The 19698-nt window shown below is 42.4% G+C and overlaps 1 protein-coding gene across 12 annotated transcripts in view; it reads right to left on the reverse strand.

Moving 5' to 3' along the window:
- ATXN7 (ataxin 7) overlaps positions 1-19698 on the reverse strand; it is a 147882-nt gene that overhangs the window by 100223 nt on the left and 27961 nt on the right. For 7 of the 12 annotated variants that reach the window (XR_015726657.1, XR_015726656.1, XR_015726654.1 and 4 more), the window contains exons 1-3: positions 2581-5747; positions 1880-2191; positions 1583-1651 (exon numbers count right to left, since the gene is read on the reverse strand). Coding sequence is in view for 7 of the 12 variants with exons in the window: in XM_045807525.2 (XP_045663481.1) it covers positions 1583-1651; positions 1880-2191; positions 2581-2836 (637 nt within the window). In the remaining 5 variants the exon portion in view is untranslated. Of the gene's footprint in view, positions 1-1582; positions 1652-1879; positions 2192-2580; positions 5748-5830; positions 5884-6681; positions 9213-15117; positions 15217-19698 lie in introns of those variants that run through there. The other 5 variants (XM_045807526.2, XM_045807527.2, XM_087866881.1 and 2 more) reach the window with 4 other exon arrangements.

A 19698-nucleotide genomic window follows, 5' to 3' on the forward strand; every position in this document is an offset into this window, starting at 1 on the left:
CCTCTATTGGGGAATTACCAATAATTAGCACGCTGTTTTCATACAGATTTAGAAACCCTTTATGGGAAATGTATCCACACCCAAAGAATAAAACTGAGAACAAGAGTGGGTCAGGTTCTCTAATGCTCTACTTCAACTGCTTCCTATGAGAGTTGCCACCTAGTGATTTTAATTTTTTAAGCTCAGGCTGACTGCCAGCTCAACACTAAAACCGGACTAACAACTGATTTTTCCTATTGCAACATCGCCAGCAAGTCCTTTGCTTTCCCTCTTTCCTTCGAACTCAAAACAGCGATTCTCATTTTCAAAATCGACTAATTTGCTCGATAATCTGTTCCAAATGGAAGCTCTCACAGAGCTGCCACTGGTATTATAGTGCCAAGAGGCCAACAAGAGGCCAGTTCAAAACACCAAAACAACAAACATGAAGGGGGGGGGGGGAGGCTCTAAAAAGAAGAAGTAAATATGGAGACAGAGTAACAATGGGCCAACTCTGGACTTTAAAACATTCAGCTCCCCGAAGTTCTACCTATTCTTGGGTTCTGGACAATACGCCAAACTAAATGTCTACACACGAGGAATGAAATTGCATTGGGGAATATAAACTCAGTATTTTGGATACCAAACCTCAAAGAAGGCCTTGTCCTTACTACCACAGAAGAAGCAACTTAAACTGAACCTAAAGTCAACTGGCCTCCAGAAGTCCTTCCAGACAGCAGTGTGCCCCGGCCTGGCACAGGCATTAGATAGCAAAGTTGACTATTCAAAGAAAAATAGAATCTGAAAAAAAAAGGCTGAGGATTTCTAGATACCTGACCTTTCATTTGGAAACACACCTTTAGCTACAAGTATTTCCCTAAGTATACTTCCCTAAGGATCAGTTTTATTAAAAACGGACAATACTTAGACACTGGTTTCACTAACTATGGACACTAAAGGCTTCACTGAAGGTGAAGGTGAAGCCTTTAGTGAAGCCTTTATTTCACCATATAAAATTCTGGACCTTTTCCTGCCCTGATCCAGGCAGCGCACACAAAAAAAGTCTGACCAACTGCTCCTCAATTGCGATGACCCTTCTGAGGCATCCTCAACTTTGTAGCTTAAATAGAAATAAGGCTACACAGACAAAGCGTTATCTTTTCTAAAGTTTGAAATCAATTTTGATTGTCAGGAGAAAATTTCTGGTGGCCAGATTTCCTTTCCAAAGCCTCCTAAAGCACTCGTGGAAATGCTTTCAAAAGCTAAGAATTCCTTTCTCCACTTGTTTCTTGGGAAGAGGGTCAGACCAGAACCGATTTGGGTTAAACTCACTGCCGGTCCCCAAACCTTATCACTGAGCAACGAAGCTCATGCTGCTCCAAGCCAGGCCTCGAAATGAAGGGATCCAGGACGCTCCCCATTACAGGAAGCCCCGGAAACCAGATATTCCAAACGTTCCGCTCTCCCCCTTCTTCCTCCTCAGACAGCAGCATCCTCGCGGGGTAAGGAGTGGGTAAGGTGCGATAAAGTCCCCCACCCTGGCGAAGAGGGCAAGAAAACTTCCTCAGGGCTTACAGAAACTCCAATGGGGGGCTGGACTCACCTTCGCGACAGAGCCCCATGACTTCACGGTTTTTCCCAAACTCCTTGAAACTTTCGTCCAATTCCGTCCCTAGGAGATACACACACACAGGAGGAGGGGAGAGGCAGATCAGTGGCCGGGAGTGTGACGCACGCTCACGCACGCACGGAGTAGATGCGGGCACCTCCGCGTACCCCAACCGAGCAATAGCATCTCTGACCCCCGAGGGGGCGGGTCACAGGGTAGGGGGGAGGGGAAAAGGGTCACAGGATGGGGTACAAGGGGGGACTTGGGGAAGAGGAGGGCGTGGACACTCACCGTCCTTCCCAGGAAGTTTGGAAGCCTCGACCCACAGATTCCACGACTGTCCCAGCATCGCTTCTGGACTGGGCAGGGGCCTGCGCTCCCCGACGGTCGCCATTGCGGCGGCGGCCGAGGTGGAGGCGGCGCTGGGGCCGCCGTCCTCCAGCCGGAGGCGCCGCGGCGGCGGCTGCTGCCGCTGGGGTTGCGGAGGCTGCTGCTGCTGCTGCTGCCGGGCGGCCGCCGCCGCTGCTCCGCCCGCTGCCGCCGCCGCTCGGCGCGGCTCCCCCCTGACGTCATCTACGGCCCGCTCCGACATTCTTTCCGCTCCTACAATGTAACAAAAAAGGGGGAAAAGAGTCGCGCGGGGGCCGCTTTTAAGGAGGCGCCGGGGAGTTCCGGCGGCGTGCGCGGCCCGCAGGCCGGGTGGGGCGCGCTGACAGCGCCCCCCGGCCGCCCAGCCCTCTCAACCCGCCTCCTCCCGGGCCACCCCCCGCCCCGAGCGCAAAGTCCGCGGCGCGGGCTCGCTTTCGCTTTCGACTCCCGCGGCCCCTCGGGGGAGGGGACGAGCCGCCGGCGGCCCGCCACCGCGGCGTAGGGTCCCTTGCCTGCCTCTGCCGCCGAGACCCGCACGGAGGCCGGAGCCCGGAGCTGCCCCTGCCACGGCTGCCCGCGGCGGAGAGGCCCGAAGACGCACCCCCGACCCTCGGGCTGCCCACCCTGAGGCCGCTCGCATCCCCGGGCCGGGCCCGGCGGCCCCGCTCCTTCCTTCCGTCCGCGCGTCCGTCCGAGCGGCGGCGCCCGGCCGGCTCCCTTAAGCAGAGGCGCCTCCCGTCGCCTCCTCCCCCTCGCCGGTCCCTCCCTCTCAGCTTGCTCCGCCGAAGTTTGCACGTCAAGCCCCCGGAGTGGAGCCAGGGCGAAGTCGGAAACGCAGCCACCTATGGAGGAGCCGGCCGGCGGGCCCCGGGCCACCATTGAGTGTTGTCGCCAGCAGGCCCTCCCGCCCGGGGGTACCGACCAGGGGCGCAGGGGCTGGTGCAGAGAGCACTTCGCTCTCCGCTCGCTGGCTGCCGCGCAGCTGTCAAAAGCATGAATGGCAAGCCGCCGCCTAATGTGTAGGAGACCACGAGCCGGCAAGGAAATGCGGCCCAGGTGCCATCCCAGGTGTCAGCCCGAAGCCGGGTGTTCGCCCAATGCCCACCACTAGAGGTCACAGCGTGCGCCCTGGGAACTTAAACTTCTCATCTAGCAAAGAAACCATGAAATCAGTATAAGAAGGAGAGAGACGGAAGCGAATCCGTGTACATGTTTTGGAGACACTACCCGAAATTTCTCTATTTCCCCTTCCACTGCCCCTAGAAGTGATTTGTTCGCCCCGAAAATTACAAACAATCTTGCCATTTTAAAATCGGACTATTTTTTTAATTCCAGTTATTAGTCCCTCCCTCTTTATGGTTGCTTTGCTTGACAGGGAGGGAACCCGGGGCTTGGAGAATGAATATACAGCATTCCTAGAAAATGTGTCTAGAGGATACTGTTCTGTCAGATTTTGTACACTAAATTAAGCACTAGCCCACAAAATTTAGCACCTTTCCCCAACACACACACACACAGAGGATGCAAAGCTTTTGCTTAAGTGATAGGTAAAGATAGCAAAATAAAAGGCTACTTAATGAACTAAAGCATGTGAAGTACTTGAAACAGTAGCGGACCACACCAGCCACCTTCAATAAGTGCTCTCTTGTTTCAAACTGATGGGAGAATCTGAAGCATGAGACAGAACAAGGATTTTGATCACGTTTCACGTGGCAATAATATCAGCACTCCTGTGGCACATGTGTCATAGTTGTTTGCTTACAGGTGCTTTCTCTAGGTGGGGAGTAAGAGGGTTTCATGTTTTTTTGTCTCGAACACCTGGGATGCCAGAGGCAGCCAACTTCTCTGCTAAAGAAACAAAGTCCAACTTAGGAGAAACAAAAATGTTTAAATAAGAGCAAAAATTAAGAAGGAAATGTTATTGCAACCTAAACTTAATGCAGGGCTCTTATAAGAAAGGGTTTCAGTTGAAATTTTACAAGCTTTAAGACCACACACACACTTATTTTAAAAAAGATTTAGAAATAATGGTGTAAAATTTTTCCTGGATTGCATGCAAACGTAAGTTCCAAAAAGTGAAATTATGCATAAATATTTTTTTAAAAAGTAGTAAAAACAAAGTAACCAAAAATGGAAATTATTGGAAGGACAAAAACAAATCACTTCTAAGGCTTTAACTTCCTACATGAGTTATCAGTGAGAAAAATGCATGGGCAAAACACATAATTCCCTTGATACTAATAGGTTTCCTTCCTCTTAATATAGGCCCTCAATATTGGAAGAGGAAGTCCCCAGTGCACTTTCGACTTCTCATTCATCCCAAATCACTGAAAAATTTGTAGAATGACATAAAAATGTCCAATTTCTGTTTTCTTAAAGTACAGCTTATTAATTGCTTTGAATTTTGTAATTCAATATTTGAGATAAATGAAAATTTGAATTTTAATGTCATTTGGAACTGCCACTAAAAAAAAAGCTTAGGGCCACCAAGCTATGTAGATACCAAAGGGAGCTTGCCTGTTGAGTACAGCCCTTCTGATGTCTGAGACAAGTGTGAGAACAAAAATAAGGGGAAGAATGGCAAACATGAAGTACAGACCAACTTCCCCAAGACACTGCTTGATTTCCCTCTTTTTACATGTGAAAATCCTCCAAGATTCATTAATATAACCTCTAGCCAATGGGCTCATCATGGCACTTTATAATACTTCACCTTCTGTCCTTACTGTTAATACCTCTTTTTTTTCTTCACAGGTTTTGAGTGGTTTAATAAAGAAAACACAACAGGGCTTTAAGTGAAAAATACTAAGTATCCTCTTCGCTTTACAATAGTTATTAAGAGAAAGTGTTACTAATAACAACTATCAGTTATCGAGTACCTACTAGGTGCCAAGCATTGCCAGAGGTACCTTATTGCATTATCTCAATATTCTAAACTGTATAAGGTAGAAGTTGTATTACTTGCAACTTACAAATAAGGACAATAAAGGAGGACTCTGGAAGCTAGGTGCTATGAATTCTTTCTGGGTCCATATACTAGCTCTTCAACTTACAAACTGTATAACCAGAGCAAATGACCTAACCTAACTTGTCTGCACTTCGGCTTTCTAACATGTAAAATGGAGATAAAGCCAGGCTTCTTCTGAGGAAAAGATCCATAGAAAGCACTTGGTACAAAACTTAACACAAAATAAACCCTATACATAAGTATCTACTATCAAACTAAGCAATCCAGATCAATTCTTATCTGTGAAATTTATTTGACTTTCAAGTTGAAGAGGTGGCCACCAAAAGAATAACAGGCAACTGCTGGCAGCTCCCCACCAATTCTATTCTGCTGCAGCCAATGCATTTTACTACACTCTCTTCACCCATAAGTATGTTCTAAATCTTTCCACATTCTGATATCCACAGTTGGTTTGGGTTTCCCAATAGTTCAACTGAGTCACCAACAAAAGTCAAAACTGGTAGCTGAGAAAGTACAGTGTTCTGATATGCAAATTTGGGCAACATTTCCAAAGTATACCTTATAAACAGGCACGGTCTATAAATAAGAGTACAACAGAAACTCAAATTTTACCTACCAGGCCATAATAAAAAAAACCTGATGACTTTTTACCTAAATACCCCTCCTCCATACCCCAAAAATATAAAATGAAAATTACCAATACAATGTGTATTCATTTAATATAATTATTTTAATATAGTAGTGTCCCTTGTATGCTATCAATGAGTGTTCCTGCCAGTGTACTGATGAAGTCTTAGAGCTCTGAGGATCTTCAATATCCATCTGCACAGATAGTGATATGTTTCATAAGGTCTGAGTAATGAGGACTCAATTTATCAAATACTTCCTGATTACCTAACACATACCTGGCGCTCGGATCAGTACAAGGTAAACACAACATAGTAATTTTGCTGAGGACCTGAGAAGAATAAGAAGTAGGAGAAAAAATTTAATTCATCAAAATGCTCTTGTGCAAAAGGCTGTCACCACCAATTAGACTGTATGTGGCTTAAGAACTAGGCCGTCAGAAGTGAAATGCTGCCAAATTCTGAGCATTTCATCCCTTCCAGGGATGCATTTAAAATATGGGCTTACTTCACCATCCAAATTTAGGGATGTTCCCAGTAGGTGCCAAGGGTAACAAGGGCTCTCTTTACAAAAAGTATTCTTTGCACAGCAGATTCACTTGTAAAATGCTCTGTTCAAAGGCCAAAGGCATCACTAAGTGAAAAAAATAAAAGTTGATCTTTTCCAGTCTTTAAATTCAGTTTAATGTAAAATGGCTGAAACTGTCCAAAACTTCTAAGATCCAAGACCCCACACAACCAGCCATTTTATTCGGAAAAAAAAACAAAACAAAACAAAAACCCACTGGTCCCACTACAACATTTTAATAAACTTGAAAACCAGTAACTACAGTATATTTATCTGTGCAAATTACAGGGTTGGTAACAGAGATTCTCCATTATCAACCCCAAAGGATTGCAGTCATTTGAGTAACAAGAAAGTCAGATCCCCTGAATTAGGAATGTGTTGGCTTTGGTTTCTTTATTTCTCCTAAAATTGGCTGAGCCTTTATTCCTATCCTCTCTCCCTCCTCTGCCCACACCTTTCTCTCCCCCTCTTTCTTCTCCAGAGCCAGGGCTCTGCTCTCTTCTGCATGTGGGGTTGGCAGACAAGGACCCTTTAACCATGCTCCCTCTAGTGAAATACTTACAGCCTGTCATGAATACTTCTATTCCAGCAGGGGGAGAACAGTGGAAGGAGCAAATGGAATTCAGCTCAGTAGCTGGCACTGCTGACAATCAAGTACAAAATTAGAAATAATAAGGATAGCCACACAGGTGGAAACTTAAAAGATGAGGGTAATTATCTTTTGAAAGATTTAACCTGTACACATATTCATTCTACAAGCTGTGTCAGTTGCCAAGAATTCAAATTTTTGAACTTTGAATTTGTTTTCTTAATCACACGTGTAAGCTACAGGCAAATTCTCCCAAAGAAACATTCACCAGTAATAGCAAACTATTTGAAGGAAGAGAAAATTTAAAAATACAAAATAATAGGGGCACCTGGATGGCTCAGTCTGTTAAGCGTCTGCCTTCAGCTCAGATCATGAACCCTGGGTCCCGGGGTAGAGCCCCGCATCGGGCTCCCTGCTCAGCAAGGGAGTCTGCTTCTCCCTTTCCCTCTCCTTCTGCCCCTGCTCATGCTCACTCCCTCTCGCTCACTTTCTCTGAAATAAACAAATAAAATCTTTTTTAAAAATACAAAATAGTAAGTTTTAACTCTAAACTGAATAAAGACCAAATGTTTCTAGGGATTTAATACTGGCCTATAATTTTAAACTACTGACAACTTGATTTAAAATCTTCACTTAGAGCCTTTATGTAGTTTAAAAGAGAGAGAGAGAATAGAAAAAAAAAAGTTATGGGAAAAAATGGAGAAGTCAGACCAGCATTTAGCTATAAAAAGAGGCTGACTGTACAGTTAAAGTTCTAGTGCACTGCCTCGGATGCAATAAAATGCAAAGATTAAACACACTGTTAAAAATAATTTCCTAAGTCTTCTTTCTGCAGATACAGCTTTCACTGAAGTGACTGTAAATATCACCACCTAATGGGCCCAGCAGTTAAGAACATGAGTTCTAGAGCCAGTCTGCCCAGGCTGAATCCCTGTGCTACCACTTACTAGCTGTGTAATTCTGGGGAAATCATTTAACCTCTCTGTATCTGTTTCCTCATCTATAAAATTAGTAGAACAGGAGTACCTACTTTGTGAGGAATATTAGGAAACCTCACAGCACAAAAGCACCCTGTAAGTCTTAGCTCTTTTTATTAACACTGTGTCTATCCCACAAAAGGTCCCGATTTTAATCTACCCAGGCTATACTATCAGGTCAGTCTGCAGAATGAAGAATGGTTTTATTTATGTCAGTCCTCATTCTACCAGTTTTAGGGGCTCCCCACTGACCACTGAATTCGATAAAAACTTCTCTCCTAGCACTCAAGGCCTTCTCAAGTTGGTTCCATCTCACTACGGTCACGGGGTTCACTCCAGCAGGTACTCTTTCAGTCCAGCCAAAATGACCAATCTATAGCTTCAAATATGCTCCCCACTCCAGAACCCGGCACCTAAGCTTTTTCATAAAGGTCACTCTACTTATAATACTTTGCCTCCCTTAACTTAAATCCTACCGTTCAGCCAAGTCCCTCCTCAAACTCTTTCTTAAACAAAATCTTTCCCGATTCCTCACACTAAGCATATGAGAACTCACCTCCACCTCTAAATCATAGGACTGTGGATTGGGGTTAAGAGTACCTGCTCTGAAATCAAGGTGGCAATGAGAATATGCTTAGTCTTCCCAGGGATCAAATGTTTGCATTCCCAACATAAGGGTGTCATTGGGAGCTTAGAATGTACCTACCCACGAACCTAAGATGTGTGGTGGCCAGTTCCCAAAGCTAGTCAGCAAAATGCCTTAAGGCCGAACTCTAGGACTAACAGTGCAGCTGTGTTAGCACAAAGGGAAGAAACAACACATCTTTCTTCCCCTTTCCTCAGCAAAGTTCCAGCTCTGAGGAAAGTCCTAGATTCCTCAGATACAACCCCCTGACTTTTCCCCATTCCCTGTGTGCACCCTGATCCTATAGCCATCTGGGTTTGTATGGCTTCCCAAAGGACAGACTGTTCCATAAAGGCTTTCATCCCCTGTCCACCTCCAAAAGAAAACCTTCCTTTTCTTGGCAGACATAAATGGCATGCAGATTTAACTATTTTTCACTAAACATATGAATGAATGAATAGTTTTCTGTCTTCAACCCCCAATCCTAACACTATTCTCTCATATAGAAGGGGAGATGTTAACCCAAATGACTTTCTAGATGTGATGGTCCCTAAACCTTTTTTCTTAGATACACACAATTACTGCAACCCCATGGCCATTCTAATTCTAAATGTCACAATCTATGAAAGAAGGCAAAGTTTCTGACACTTTAACCTATTTAACCTATTTTAACCTTTCTTTTGATCAATGTAAAATCTACAGGACTCTTCTCCACTTTCTACCACAGCCTCCTCCCCATCGAACTGCTCTAAGTAAAGGAACTTCATAAGGAGAAAAACAGAATTGAAACAAAATTGCTATGGGTGAAGAATCTACCTTTGCTACTTTCCAGAGCCTCCAGCCTCTCTCCACTTCGGAAAACAGGTATTTTCACAGAGCATTAGGATTTTTCCAAATGGTTTCTGTGGGGAGTGGCAGCAGAGAGCAGCAATCATATGTAAGTGGTTAGTAAGCTGGAATCTGACTTACAGGTATTTCTTAAAAACAGAGCCAAATAGATAAATTGGGCTTCACCGAAACCATTAAAACTTTGTGCTTCAAAGGGCACCTTCAAGAAAGTAAAAAGACAATCCACAAGGAGAAAATGTTTGCAAATCATGTATCTAACAAGAGACTTGCATCTACAATGTATAAAGAATTCTTTTTTCTTTTTTTTTAAACATTTTATTTATTTGACAGAGAGACAGCCAGCGAGAGAGGGAACAGAAGCAGGGGGAGTGGGAGAGGAAGAAGCAGGCTCCCAGCGGAGGAGCCCGATGTGGGGCTCGATCCCAGAACGCTGGGATCACGTCCTGAGCTGAAGGCAGACGCTTAACGACTGCGCTACCCAGGCGCCCCTAAAGAATTCTTACAACCCAAAAGGGGGGTGGGGGGTGGGAAGGGCAAATAATCCAATTTTCAAAACTGGCAAAGGATCTCAACAGACATTTGTCCAAAAACATAACACAAATAACCAACAAGCAAACGAAAGATACCCAATATCATTTTTCATTAGAGAAATGCATATAAGGGGGTGCCTGGGTAGCTCAGTGGGTTAAGCATCTGCCTTCTGCTCAGGTCATGATCCCAGAGTCCTAGGATCAAGCCCCACATTGAACTCCCTGCTCAGCAGGGAGTCTGCTTCTCCCTCTCCCTCTGCTTGCCGCTCCCCCTGCTTGTGTGCATGTGCACTCTCTCTCCCTCCCTCCCTTTGTCATATGAATAAAATCTTTTTAAAAAAGAGAGAAATACATATAAAACCCACAAGAGATACCAATTCCCCACAATTAGGATGTCTATTATCAAAACAAAACAGCAAATAACAAGCCTTGGCAAAGATGTAGAAAAACTGGAATGCCGGTACACTGCCGGTAGGAATGTAAAATGGTACAACCCCTGTGGAAAACAGTTGGGCAGTCACTCAAAGGTTGAACACAGATTTACAATAAGATCCTATAATTCTACTTCTAGGTACATACTCAAAAGATTTGAAAGCAGGGAGTCAAACAGAGATTTGTACACCAATGTTCATAACAGCATCACTTACAATAGTAAGGTAGAAGCAATCCAAGTGCCCATCAACTGATGAATGAATAAAATTGTGCATATCCACACAATGGACTATTATTCAGCCATTAAAAGGAGTTAAGAACTGATACATGCTACAACATAGATGAGCCTCAAACACAAGCTAAGTAAAAGAGCCAGACACAAAAGGCACAGATGATATGATTTCCTTTACATAAAATATCCAGAATAGGCAAATCTATACACACAGAAAACAAATGGGTGGCTTTCAGGACCTGATGAGAGGGGAAAAAATACTACTTAATGGAAATACTACTTTGGGAGTGATGAAAATGTTTAGACCTACATAGAGGTGACAGGTATACAACACTACGAATATATTAAAAACTATAAAATGAGTGGATCTGTGGTATTTGAATTATATCTCAAGTCTTTTTTTAAGCCAGCATTAAACTTGGAAATTTTCACACAAAATTCCAGATTGACTTCTGAAAAATCTCTATGATCTCACACCATTGGCCACAAGGTCCCTCAGAACAACCATCAGTGGGAGCTGAACCTTGTCCTGAACCCATCTCTGCCACTGCCTAACTATGGAGCTTAACAGGACAGCTTTTGTCTCTGCCTCAGTTAGCTTCTCTGTAATAGGAGGATCCTACCAGTATCTACACCTCACCTATGCAGGATCATAACAGTATCCTACCTTATCAAGTTGTTACAAGGAGTCAATTATGTAATATGCTTAGAACAGCACTTGTCACATAGTAAGTACTCATTAAGTGTTAGCTACTTTTATATTTTATGATACCTCATCCTCTTTGTAATAGAGGTAAATAGCATTTGCTTTTCATTTTTTGTTTGTTTTTACAAATGAAAGTATAGCATATAATGTAGCAGTCCAAAACAAAGAAGCAGATAGACAGCCAAGGTAAAATTCTTTAAAAGCGACATGCAAAATACTGTGAATATATGCCTATTTTTGTGAAACAGTAATAGTGAAGAGGATGACAAGTCTATGCATAGAAAACAGTCTAGATAACTCTGGACATATTAACATGTAAGTTTAAGATGTGCATGATATTTTGATACACTTACTGCAAAATGATTACCACAATAAGGTTAGTTGACACATCCCATCCCCTCACATAGTTACCTTAATTTTTTTTAACAACAACCTTTTATAAAACCAGATCTACAATATGGATATTTTTTAAAGGAGAAACTCTAACTTAATTTTGTTTGAGACCTTTGTATGATTGTCCCAAAATTTTACCAAGTGAAGAGCAGTTATCACAGATTGGTAAGACCAGAAGCCATTTGCTTTGCTTTGAAACACAGAAGCTGGGATTCCCAAAGCACCAACCTCTCTTCAGTCTCATTCTTTCTCATAGAATATACGCTGCTATATTTTACAGCTGCCAACAGAAGAGATTCTAAACTCCTTGGCTTAGCAGGCAACACCTTTCATTACCTGGCCCAACATCGTTTTTCCAGCTTTACCACCCATCGGTCCCCCTTACAAAGACTCCACCTGAGCTAAACAGGACCTAAAGTATACATTCCTCAACTGTTTTTCTGCGTGCCATTCTTTTTTTTTTTTTAATTGAGGTAAAATTCACATAACATAAAATTCACAATTTTAACCACTTTAAAGTGGATAACTTAGTGACATGTAGTACATACACAGTGTGCTATAACCTTCTTCTCTATGTGGTTCCAGAACATTTTCACCACCCCAAAAGGAAACCCTGTGCCCATTAAGCAGTCACTCCCATCTCCATCCCTCCCCCAGCCTGTAGAAACCACATCTGTTTTGTCTCAATAGATTTGCCTATATTGGATATTCCACGTAATTAAAACCACACAACATGTGGCCTTTTGTGTCTGGCTTCTTTCAGTTAGCATAATGTTTTCAAGGTTCATCCATGTTGGAGCACATACCTATAATTTATTCCTCTTTGTGGCTAAATAATATCCCATTGTGTGGAGGTACCACAATTTATCTATTCATCAGTGATAGACATTTGCGTTGTTGCTACCTTCTGGCTATTATGAATAGTTGCATGCCATTATCTTTCCCTTCCTTCAATTTTACCTGCTAAACAAAGTCAAGCTTTCACATGAGTTTCAAATCAACTCTTACCCTCCCTAATTTCCCCTGTCACAAAGTTCTCATCCTTCTCTGAACTCCTTCTCCACTTCTATAGGTGAGGTCGCAAAGTGGCCGCAGATGGCAGAACCCTACAGAATTACTTAGGTTTACTTAAACTGTTTTCTTCTCTTAAATTAGTTGCTAACATTGAAAAACTCAAGGAAAATAATCGAAGTTGAGTTCAGTTCCCTTAAAAATTTGCCTGGCTTATTACAATAACCGCAGCTTAACTGGTTTTTACCCTTGCGCCCTAGAGCTTATCTCAATATAGTGGCCACAGCACTTTTATTAAAACAGAAGTCACAGGGGTGCCTTGGTGACTCAGTTGGTTGAGTGTCTGCCTTCAGCTCAGGTCATGATCCCCGGGGAGGTCCAGGTCCTGGGATTGAGACTGGGGTCCTGCGATTGAACCCCACATCCAGCTCCCTGCTCTGTGGGGAGCCTGCTTCTCCCTCTCCCTCTGCCTGCCATTACCCCTGCTTGTACGCAGGCGCACTCTCTCTCCTTCCCTCTCTGCCAAATAAATAAATAAAATCTTAAAAAAAAAAAAAAAAACCCACAGAGGTCAGATCAAGTCATTCCTCTATTCAGAACCTTCCAGTGGCCTCCCACTCCTCCTAGAATAAAAGGCCTGCTGGATGGCCTTTAAGGCTGTACCCACTGGTCTTGTACCTGGCTGACTTTATTTCCTACCATTCTCCTGCCTGCTCACGCAGCTCTGGCCCTCTCCTTTCTTGGAAGGCCCATGCAGGCTCCTGCCCATGTGGGCTTTGCATGGAATGTTCACTCCTTCATCCTTAATGCACAGATCTCACCTTCTCAAAAAGCCTACCCTGACCACCCTTATTTAACGCTGCAACTCCACCTCTCATCAGCACACCTGATTCTCATTATCCCGACCTGCTTTTTCTAACCAATTATCATCATCTAGTATATTTACTTACTAGATTTTCTATTGTGTGTTTCTTTCCATGAAAAAGTAGATGGCACAATGGAAGAGACTTCTGTCCCTCTGATTTGCTAATTAATCCCCAATGCCCAGAGACTACAGCAGGACATAGGTGGGCACTCAAGAAACATCTGTTGAATGGGTACCAGGCCTATAATCAGCTGGCACTGAAAAGGGGCTGCCCTTTCAGACTGGTAATGAATTTGACAGTTTCTTGCAGTTCTACCTGGCCCATTTCATTCCTCTACCTGTCTGGACTTGAGTTTGTCACACTTCTTCCTGCAGACTTGAGTTTGTTATACTTCTTCCTTCCCTGCCCCTAGTCACTAACTTCCTAGTATCAAACTAATCTTTCCATCTGAATACTATTTAAAAAAGAGTAAGTCATAATTGTAGCCTGTGAAAACCACCTCCTATTCTCTTTTCCTCTTAAAGGACAATCCCTCTGCTCACAGTCAAAGCTCAATGAACAAGTACAGACTAAAGAACTCTCTTAGCATTTCTGTCAAATGTGTTTTCCCTCTACCTCCCCTCCCCACCCCCACCCCCCCACTGCCAGTTGCTCATCACCATCTAGGAAAATGCTGCTTTTCTGGCACTTTCGAGACATTCCACAATGAATGCCATCCTTTGTGATGACTTTGAGGTTCCCTAAAGGATACCTCTGAAATGCTGGGCTTTCAGCTTTAGGTCAGAAAATTTTAAGGGCCCCTTCTGAAGTCAGAGACTTCAGAGCTATCCAGTCACTTGTTCTAAGCACCTAAACAGAACTGCTACATCCTTCCTGAAGCTCCTGTTTCTGTTTGTAATGTTCCAAATGTTATCTTTGAAGATGAACGTTCATGTTGTTCAAAATGTTTCCATCTTTGCTACAGTTGCCTAAAACTGATTGAAGCACTGCATTTGTTGCCTAAATACACAAGCTGATCAATTTCAGAAGCTGAAACTCCTTTGGTTTTCCCTGTTTGGGTCATGTTCAGTTTTATCCCTCAGTGACTCATCTTAAACTACATCTTAAATTCAAGCTCTCTCACATTCCTTTCAGGAGTAGATGGGAAAATGGATTTTTTTTGTTTTAATAAATCCTCTTTTTAACAGTATGTGAAACTTACCACCCTCCTCCCCAAACATTAAATGCACAATAGCAAATATGTAGTGAGAAACTCAATTAATAGTGGCTGCTATTTTTGTAATGATCTAGGAATGCTCATGAGCACACACTGCCTGGCAGTCTGAGCAAAGGCACTGGGCCCAGAGCGTGTGTATGAAGAACTCCTGCCTATTTTTAAATTTTTTCTGAGCAGCTTAGTCTACACTGCTTGCAGAGAGAAGAAAACAGGAGCAAGGGAAAGTGGAACCAAACAGAAACACAAGAGTATGTCTTTGGACAAATTCCTAGGAAAAGGTGGATACAGATGGAGGGCAGGAAATGTTCCTATCTCCAAAGTCTTTCTACAGTGTTAATAAGTTGGGAATGGTTATTTAGCACTTTTTCTTTTGACAAACACACAGCAAATAATATTGTACTCTTAAATTCACTGTCATTTCATATTACTAAGATCATATTCAGGGTTATACTGGAGATCTTACTCAGATACCCTGAATTTTAAAAACTATCACCCTTTGGTAAATGTCAAACTCTATTATAATCAGAAGAATTGCATGTATTCGGCTGTGCTATGTTGGGACAGCCAGTTACCTTTTCTTTGGAGGGCAGGCCAAAAATTCTGATCGATTTACCAGCGGATCTTCATCTGCTGTGATTGTGGAAGCTCTTTCTTCTTAATTCTGTTCAGATCTACAAAAAGAGAAAAGGGAAAAAAGGATGAAACAATGGATAAAGTTAGTCCGGAATCTACAATCTCATTCGTTGCCAGATGTTCCAAAATTATTATATGTCTTTTGAAATGTCAAAGTGTTAAAATTATAGGCACTTTACCAATTTTACAACAAATGCAATCCAGTTTTTTTTTCTTTTTACAGTGAATTTAACTGGCTATATTTATAATAACCTAAGAACAAATGACTATTCAATGTGTACATAAAGGCAGCCTCCTGGGGCTTAAAATCATTGCGTATAATTTGCCACTAATGACTTTTTACTTAATTTTTGAAATGGCTCTTCAGAAAGTCTGCTCCTATGAAACCTGTCAGTATCACAAATTTTAAAAACACACACACTGTATGAGATTATAATTTGGAGAGCTCATTCTGTCATTATTCAGCAACTTAAAAAAGCAATTCATAACACTACAAATAGAAAACAAAAACTCAATTAAACCATCCTCTTAAAAAGCACAAGGGAATTATGTGTTCCATCATGCATGTATTTTCATAGATATGCATACATATATATTTCGAGCAGAATGTAGTTACTATTAAAATTAATTTGCAGAGAAGCACTGAGTTAAGGAGTCAAGGGATTGGAGGTTAACAAACTAGAGCTAGAAATTAAGCTGGTTTTCAAGTCTGACATGCAGCACAAGAGAAAGAACAGCAAATACAGGTAATGACACAGCTATGAAGCAGATGCTGTCAAGGTGTAAAGCACAAGGCAGGCCGATTTCATATGAAAAATTCACTATTAATACACTTCCCTTCCTATAATCCTCATAAGATATATTCCAACGTTGAGTGGCAAGAAGATTGTTTTCCTTAACTTTTATTTACTTTCATACACTCTAAGATAGTAAGCCAAAATTTTCTATGGTCCAAGTCACTAATAAAGCATCTCTGAAAGTCAGCAGCTGAAATTCTATACCATGCTTTGAAGGTTTATTCATAATTATCTTTATTGGCTCTTGAGTTATTCCTGGATCACATCCTTTCCCTTTCCTTTTTTTAAACAGTTTGTTTCATTCATCCACAAAATGTTATTCAGTAATGTAAGCATTCAGTAATCATTCCTCTAATCTTTATAAGCCAGATGTTTCTCTTCCCTAGATTTCTAATTCCTTCCTAGTCTCTTATCTTTTAAAATTTTTCTCTGATTTCCATTTTTGTGTTCTTTTTCTGCCTTATTTCCAATAAAAGCCACTATCTTGCTTAACATGTCTGTCCTGAGCCAAAATTCATTTCTTTGCATCCTAAACACTTTACAGCTATGCAAAATCACTCAAAGGAAGCTACAAATTACCAGGATAGAGACAGCCAATAAAGATGTTACGTTAGAGATAACCATTCAGCCCGCTGACAGTGATTCCTTCAGAGTAGACTGGAGATGGAACAACACTGGCATCAGACTGAACTCTGTGCTTGATGGGATTTCACTAGGTCAAGCTATTTTTCCGTTTTCCTTCAGGACACTCAGCCATACCCCCAAAGTATCCAAGGAAGTCATCGGATTTTGGGTGCCATGAAATCGCCGCCAAGACAGCTTTACCTTTAAAATAATTCACCATTTACTAGCCTGCATACCTTAAAAATGCTTTAAGGGAAACACTATTCTTAGAGGAAAAAAGGTAGTGGCACTTACTAAAAATAAGCATTTAAAAATAGCAACTTCTCTTAGAACGGGGGTAGAAAAACAACTATCCTATGTTTGTATATGTTCTCCTTTTTTATCTTCACAAGCGCACTGTGCTCAAAAGAGCTGTTGTTATGGTCCCCATTTTACTAGCAAGGAAACAGACTGAGAGGTCATAATTTGCTCAAGATTACCCAGTAAATAAATGGTTTAGAACTGGAACTAGAATGGAGGCCTTTGATGTTACTTAGTTCCCTTACCAATACACCAAACTGCCTAAACAGAAACTTAATTTTGTTTTGCAAAGACAAAGAGAAATTGTTTAAAAGGTAGACAGGAGAGCATTTTCTAAGAATAGAAACATAAAACTGGACAGCTTTTATTCATTCACCACCTGCTATAACAAACATTCAAAAAATTTAATTTTTAATAAGATAATTTTTTTAAATGACAGGCAGAGGGGAGAAAAGGAAATAAAAAAGATACAGGGGTGCCTGGGTGGCTCAGTCAGTTAAGCGTCTGATTCTTGGTTTTGGCTCAGGGCATGATCTGGGGTCCTGGGTCCAGTGGAGCTTGCACTGGGCTACACGCTCAGCAGGGGAATCTGCTTGAGATTCTCTCTCTCTCTCTCTCAAATAAATAAATACATAAATCTTGAAAAAAGAAAAAGAAAAAATATAACTTGAATTTCTCCAAAGTCCTGAGAGAAGCATACATTTATTTACTTTGGGGGGGGGCAAGATTGTAGAAGATGCCTTTCTTCTCTAGAGGACCTGCCTAGCCCATGGTGACCCTTGTTTCTAAGTACTCTGTAATTCTCAACTCCCTGCCAAATGATATTTGTATTAAGCGACTCCAAACTCCTCTGTTTTGGCCAAAGTTGGACACACGACCCAAACTGAGACATTCCATTTGTTCTCCTTGGAACTAGAATTTGGAATGAAGAGGGTCTACTCTGGTCTAGGCTACAAGCTACTCCCATGCGCTCTCAGCCTATAAGAAAAAGCCAGTCAGCAAAGTGAAGAATAAACATGCTGCTCAGAGAGAATCCAACCCAGGAGGCCATGAAATCCCAGAGGAGAGAAAGGGAAACAGTTTCTGTTGGGGGTGGGGGGTTGTTCTTGGACTTTCCTGTCCCAGGTACGGTCCTCCAGAGGCCCAAAGCATTTCCTTCCCCAAGGGTTTAAGAAACCCATGGATCTATAAAGTAAATGGCTCCCCTCTTTTTTTTTTTTAAGATTTTATTTTATTTATTTGACAGAGAGGCAGCCAGCGAGAGAGGGAACACAAGCAGGGGAAGTGGGAGAGGAAGAATTAAGTAGGCTCCCAGCAGAGGAGCCTGATGTGGGGCTCCATCCCAGAATGCCGGGATCACGCCCTGAGCCAAAGGCAGACACTTAACGACTGAGCCACCCAGGCGCCCCGATGATTCTTGATAAGTGCAATAAAAATAATCTTGCTCAAGACAGTAAAAACTTTTGTTTTTAAAAGGGCAGATATCACCAGAATTTGTTGTAAATGAAGGTTCTGCGAAAGGCCCAAGGGTTCAGACAAATCCTCTCATTATCTTTAAACAGAGAAAAGCACTGTTACATGAGCAATGTTATACCAACCTTCATAGGGAAAAGGACTTATTTTCTAGAACATTTTTATGTACTTTTAAGACTCTGAGAGCCTCGCTATAATCTGGATCACTTATTATACAGTCAAGTCTGTCAAAATTAAACAAAAATGTACTAACCATGATAGAGGAAAGAAAACCAGCCTAAACTGAGTCAGTCTTGTACTGAAGCGTCACAATACGAACTTTCTTTTTATTTCTTAAACCTTCTTAAAATCTAGAAGCTTGAACCCCTAGGTACCCTAGGTGCTTGGAGAGGCCGTGAAAGGGAGAGAACAGGGTAGAGAGGGCCCTGCATGGAGGGCAACAGAAGTTCTGACTGGATCTTATAAGTTAGAGCTGAGGGAAGGCCTGCTCCAATCTCTCCATTCTGCACGTGGAAAGAATGACAAGCAACAGAGGTTTGCCCCATTTATTTATTCAGTAAGTGCTCCATGCCAGGTACCGTGCCTGGCACGAGAGCTGACCATGCATTTGGCTGCTCAGCCTAACACCTGGGCTACACATTTTTCTCTCCACTCTTTGACACTCACTGCAAACAGGTCCACAGGCCCTAAACAGTTCACTTTATTGTCTCTGTTACGTTAGCGATCTTAGGGGAAAACAAGGAATTTGTTGCTAATATTTAAAAGGTGGGAAGGCTCACATAAAATTCCATATTTCCTTTTTCCCTTGGAAAGTTAAAAAATGTGGCCACCGGGGGGCAGCTCTCTTGCACAGGGATAACTGGCTGATGCTGTCCTGGGCTGCCCCTTGTCACTCACTGGGCACATTCTTTACAAAGATCCCACCTGGCTGCATCACTTGTTTTCCTTATACACCTATCTCCTGTGTGGGACCTTTAGCTTATGTTATAATCCTCAGGCTCTTCTCCCACATGAAACACCACAGACCAAACATTTTAAGATGACATGTCACCCGTAATTCTCCAAAAATATGTATCAGCGTGCCCCTGAGTTTACTCATTCTCTTCCTTGCTTTCACCCTGAGAGGCTTTCTCCCTGGCAAAGCAAATTTAAGAATGAAACAATATAGTCCACACAACCTGATTTTCCATGGTGCTTCTGGATATCCGCCTCTTCAAAGGTCCGCTGGAGTTTTCCCACCTACTGAGCTACGGGGTCTGTTCTCAGGGTCACTCCACTGAACACCAATGAGAATATGAAAACATAACTGCTAAACAGGGAGCTGCA

Source organism: Ursus americanus, chromosome 14, assembly GCF_024610735.1.
Source record: "Ursus americanus isolate L20-20 chromosome 14, mUrsAme1.1.p, whole genome shotgun sequence".
Classification (NCBI taxonomy): domain Eukaryota; kingdom Metazoa; phylum Chordata; class Mammalia; order Carnivora; family Ursidae; genus Ursus; species Ursus americanus.